Consider the following 6,000-nt stretch of genomic DNA (forward strand, 5'->3'; position numbering starts at 1 on the left):
AAAATGCAATAAGAATGCAGTTTACATAGTTTTCAATGCACCCAAAGCATTAAAAGTTAGGTTTCTTAGGGTTTTTTACGATGTTCCGGCTTACGACGATTTTCGGCTTATGATATGTCTCAAGAACGGAACCCCTGTCGTAACCCGGGGACTGCCTGTATGGTTGTTTAAACAGCTTTGATTTTTATACAAGTATCTTACCAAGTACATAATTACATAGTTATTAGTTTCATTTATTCTCAGCAGTTTGGATTTCAATTTCGTGGTAGCTACTCCGATATTGTGTAGGCAACATGAGTCTCGCTCCCTAGCAAATGGGTTAGGAACGACACAGCAGACTAGCTCATTCCATTTCTGCGACTCCTGGTGATAACATTTGGTGACAGCAGCAGTTGTTTGTTTTTTGCTGGTTACTTACTGGACTTTGGTATCCAAACCAAGAGTCGAGTTAGATTTTGTCAAAAGCTTCAGGATGCAGTCAATTGATTAACTACTCATTGCAATCATCTTTACAGTGAGTAACATAACAATGTAAAATATTACTGAGCTGATAGACAAGTAGTATAATAATGTGAATATTAAATTAGCTGCCATCTTGACAGGGTAGTATAATAATGTAAACATTGCATTCTTTACCAGGACGATTTTGGTGTTGAATTTTAATTCTGCAAGGCACTTCTTGCAGGATTAGTATTTATATTGTCAGTTAATAAATTATTTAAGTTTTTTCACACTTTCGCTTAATAGCAAATTTACAGTCTGTTGTTTGCTACTGCAGTGAAAATGCAGTAAATTTAAACTTTTATCGCTCTTTTCTTTCCAGAATTGTTTAAGTGAAAGGTTATAATGTAGCCGAGATCCTAGTAAAAGTAAGAATAGAATTATGAATTATAAGAGGCAATTTACATTGAAAACATAGAAGGACCTACCACAGAATATCATCCCCATGGAGGGCTGTACTTGAAACCAATCAAAGGGAACAAAGTAAATGTTACTTTAACGGTGCCTATGCTGTGCTTTGAATGACACAAATAGCTAAACGTAGAGAAAGTTCCCGGTTATCAGGGGGGGTTCCCTTCCCAGGGTTGTGCCAACAAGCGAAAACTGCCATAAAGCGAAACTCAGCAATTTATGGCACCATAATGGTGCTCATGGTGTCTATAACCAGTTATCAGTACAATAAGCACCCTTATGGTGCCATAACTCTATATAAGGCGCCAATAACCGGAACTCAGCCCGTTATGGCACCATAATTCGCTGATTTTATGGTGCTAAACAAGTGGAATAAAACCGGATTGCCGATAACCAAGTCCAATAACCGGGGACTGCCTGTATGTATGTAGTTAGGTCAACAACATCGTATGTCTGGCGCTAAAGGTATTAGCTCACATGGCGCTGAACTAAAGCTGGTTGATTCTGTCTTCAGTCATTTGCTTGACTCAAGATTTGGTCATGCATTTATCATTAGGTAACTGACTGCCTAGTTGTTGCTGAGCTGCTATAGTGCTTGAGTTTCCATGGGAGCCAAGCAAGCGCCTGCCCAGTGGATGCTCAACAAGTCATGTAGTTCACCCAGCTCTTGAGGGACAGGTTGCATCTCACATAAGGTGTACGGCTGTAAGAAGGTGTGTGTGGAACTGGCCTCCTCCCTTTCTGCTATCTTCCTTCCTCTTCCAGTGGACAGAGGTGATCTAGATGACTGAGTATCTTATCTATAATCCAGTTCTGTTTGGATTAGTAGTAGATGCAAATCCTTCCTCTTTAGCAAGGAGAGAGTGACTGACTATGAGTAAGCCAGTTGGTTATTCTTAGCTTTATATTCTCTGACACTGTGGGTTCATCCAAACCTTTTCGAATCAGGGATATTACTTTCACTTAATTCAAAATGCCCAGATGTCTGACAATTGGGCATCTTTTGTTCAGTTGATCAAAGGTATGGTTTCCTTCCTTTGCATTTTCACAACCAGGAAGAGAGTACTCAGGTGAGCTGAGCTACCCGTCAGTTCAGAGATTTACTTAGAATCTTCCCTCCAAAAGTAAGTTTCCCATACGTAAAGTCCGAAGGTTTGTACTTGTGTAGGAACAAATGACAAATTTTTTAGTGATTTGTATTTTTCTTAACATACAAACCTGAGGTCTTTACATAAAGGGCCCACCTCTTACTGCCCCTTATTCTCTTACCTGGGCCAAAAGATAAACTGTAAATTTGAGCAATCTCTGACTAGGTGGGCAGTACCTCTGCCCCTACCTTCGGTAACTGTTACCATAACCACCTGGCTAAAAGTTGAACAGCTGAATTTCCAGCTTGCTGAAAGTTAATCCCATTGCTTAAAAATTTCTCATTTCATACCTATTGGCTTGAAAGGGCCTCATAAGATCTAGTGATGGTTTCTGGTGAAACACCATTAGACCCCTGTTTATTTTACCCTTTTTAGAGAACATCTGTTTTAGGCAGTCATCAAGGAGTAGGGTAACTTTTTAAATCAGAAGCTGCACACTTCTTAGCCATTAACATCTAATGTTCTTTTATGCAGTCTCTTAGTCATTGATATCTTTCATTGACATTATTTTCCTTTTGAATATTAGCTTCTTATCATTTCCTCTTCCTTCCTATATTTTTCTGATTACTATATTCTTTTCTTCTACCCCAGTGGAATATGTTAAGATCCTTAATGGGATTTTTACTTGTAAGTACTGACATTTTGGTCAGACTATCACCATTTCCAGGGTGAATTTACCCACCCTTTACTTTATTTTACCTTGTAACTTGTTTGCTACCAAAATCTGGGTGATACTGTGTTGTTCTGTGGTGACCATCTTGGGGAGTAGGAAGTTCAGGTCATTGTCATGTTTTAGTTACTCTATTAGGTGGGGTTGTAGAATAGTTTAGACTACCAGGCTGATGGCCAGTATACACTGATTCCTGAATACAGTAAAGTGAAAAGCTACTGAACCATTTTTTTAATAGTATATGTAGGTGTTGAGGATTTATCCAAAAAATAATATATGTACTGTAATTTTGATAGTTTGATTGTCCCTTTGGAGCCTTCATATATGACCAGTATCCACTGATTCCTGAATACAGTAAAGAGAAAAGCTACTGAACCATTTTTTAAATAGTATATGTAGGTGTTGATGATTTTTCTCAAAAATAATATATGTATACTGTAATTTGGATTATTTGATTTTCCCTTTGGAGTCTTCATATATTTACTAAAGATCCTAGGTCTTGAAATTTACTTCCAATTTTAAATCTTAGTTGTGCCTGAAAGCTGATATATTTAGCACTTGTTTGCCCCATAGTATGAAACATTTTTAATCCATCAATTAAGAGGGCACATTTAAAAACAAAATTAATTATGCAGCATAATGTTCAAAGTCATTATTTCTAAAATACCTACAGGTTCTCTGTTTTCATCTGGGGATGACTGACTCATTTGTCTGGGACCATAACACTTCAGAAGCAAGGCACACTGATGATGATGAAACTTACCAAATACTACGTGAAATTCATCATGAATTCGTTAAAAATAATAAAGCAATACAGTACAGTCATGAGGTATGGCATAAGAAATTAAAAGGAATTTTATCCTTTTGTTCAGTTGTTGGTGAACTATTCTTTCTTTGTAAATTTTTGAAGATCCTGTCAGATTTGTGAATAGATTTGTGTATTTCTTGAAACTGAATACGTATTCAAAACTATATTTACGCATATGAATGAATGGGAGCAAAATGATGCACTGATGATCAATTAAAAATTTGAAAAAATATAACTCTTCTGCCATTGTATTTTTACAGTACGTACAGTAGTCTTTTCTCAATTCAATACATACATTTTTTAATAGTAGTATTTAATTTTTTATGGCAAAGTCCCATTCTTTTTATTTATACCTTGTATAAAAATAATTTAAAAATAACTTCAATTGAGTCATTGTTTATTATAGACATATTTCTTCAGTGTGCATTATTAAGTGCTTGTATCATTGGAAAATGGTAACTGTTCATTATTTATCTTGACTTTATTCAGTGTGCTTGTCAAGGAAAACTGAGTGACTTGAATATAGAGTTGGGTTTTAGGTTGTTGAATAGGTTACAATGGAATTTGGTAATGTTAGGTAATTTATTTGCTTAACAACTGATAAATGAAAATAAACAGATTAGTGGGTATACAATATACTTGATAAAATTTGAGAGTAAGATAAAAGTTGTTCTTATTCATGAGAAATGAGTATATTTGCTCTATGAAAATTCTGAGTAGAATAACAGTTGTTATTATTCATGAGAAATTATTCTAATTTCTGTAATCTTCATTGCAGTGGAAAGTTGGAGACTTTATTATATCTGACAACCTGTCTGTTGGTCATGAGGCAGCACCTGAAACACAGCTACCTAGGAGCCAAGTTGGGTTACGAGTACTGCATCGTGTTACCACTGTTGGACATTGTCCTCCAGCCAAGGAGTACAATTACCGTGAAGAACTTGGTCTAGAGTGATGTGATTCCTGTCATTTAGTATAAGTACTCACTATTTTATAAGTGAAAAGACATATCCAGCTTAAAAGTAGACCTTGGGAAACAATAAAAGTGAGAATTATTTACTTTTAGGAGAGAAGTACTTTACTGTCAGTGAAAGTACTGAGGTTGTAACATGGGTTTATAATTGTTCAATATTGCAATCAGTAATTATTATACTACACTAATTAGTCCAGATATTCTGTGCTTTAATAAGTAAAAAGAAAGACCATTACAAGAGCAGTTTAACATTACTGTATTATGTTATTGTAACTTGAAGCAAGTCTTTGCCAGTGTTTTGCAAACCATGCTAAGTATTCATAAGAAGCCTTAACTACTGATTGCCTTAATTCAGGCTGTTGTAGATTGTTACCAAAAAAGATGTACAGTGATGCTCAAATCTGATGTGACATGAGTCCTTTTCTATCGTCCAGATTCTCACAATCAACATGATGTTCCCAGGTTGTGTTAAACTTTTCTCATTTCTAATGTCATACATGTTGAAAAGTTTGTGAATTCACAGCTATCACTGTTTCCCTTATGGTTATAAAAATATGATCCCTTTTATGCATTAGTATAATTCGTAATCATTGTGATTTGAACAGATTTTTTTTTCATGTTGCTTAGTTCAAAGTATGGCATGATAAGGTTAGCAGTGCCATCAATGACAGCGCACTTAACATGCTCCTCAGGCTGGTCAACATAACTATCTCGGCAGCATTATAACAGTAGACCTCATAAACTCAATAGTCATAACAACCTTTTCAAAATATGAATAGGAATTACAAGCATGTATGTTACAAAATGATTTATAGGCCTAAAAAATAATCTGAGCCTTCTGAGATGTAATCTGTTACAAAAGAAGTTTGTAGAAGTTGTTTGTAGAGATTACCTTATTCTTTGTTTGAGGGAATAAGGAAATAAAAAAAAATAATGATTTTGATTATATGGAGAAGATGGCTATTATTAGAAATATCTATTAGTATTAATATCAAGGCATATTGAACATTTTTGGTGTATAATTTATTCTTTCATACGGTAACTTGAAGTGCAAGAATGTATAGATAACCTCATTTGCTTTCTGGCCAGAAATTGTTAATATAGAGATGTGAATGCTAAGTATAAAGTCAAGAAATCTGACACACCTAGGCCTCAGAACAATATCTTGGGGAATACTTGCTAGTAAGCCATAATTTTTGCAGTCATAAATAATTTGATTTGTATGAAAATCCAAATATTCCTCTAACAAATATAAAATAAAGGTTTTCAAGATAATTTCATTGTCGCTACTCATTGTAGACTTACGTATGTTACATCAAGTGGTTCTTGTTGCACCGCTGCTCTAATGGTTGTGTCACACATGCTTCACTCACACGTTAATATCAGTGAGCACATTCTACTTATGTATTTACATATTTACATTTTTTCAGCGTTGAGGCATCAAAACAATCAAATAGGACCATTTCAAATTTTATGGTTGCTTTGGAAG

The 6,000-nt window shown here is 35.1% G+C and overlaps 1 protein-coding gene across 5 annotated transcripts in view; it reads left to right on the forward strand.

Moving 5' to 3' along the window:
* Nucleotides 1-5,067, forward strand: part of LOC135221675 (alpha-ketoglutarate-dependent sulfate ester dioxygenase-like) — a 77,343-nt gene extending 72,276 nt beyond the window's left edge. For all 5 annotated transcript variants that reach the window (XM_064259397.1, XM_064259401.1, XM_064259398.1 and 2 more), the window contains 2 exons: nucleotides 3,404-3,559; nucleotides 4,317-5,067. In XM_064259397.1, the coding sequence (XP_064115467.1) occupies nucleotides 3,404-3,559; nucleotides 4,317-4,493 (333 nt within the window). In that variant the 3' untranslated portion in view covers nucleotides 4,494-5,067. The remainder of the gene's footprint in view (nucleotides 1-3,403; nucleotides 3,560-4,316) is intronic.
* Nucleotides 5,068-6,000: the final 933 nt, after the last annotated feature.

Source organism: Macrobrachium nipponense, chromosome 3, assembly GCF_015104395.2.
Source record: "Macrobrachium nipponense isolate FS-2020 chromosome 3, ASM1510439v2, whole genome shotgun sequence".
In the NCBI taxonomy this organism is placed as follows: domain Eukaryota; kingdom Metazoa; phylum Arthropoda; class Malacostraca; order Decapoda; family Palaemonidae; genus Macrobrachium; species Macrobrachium nipponense.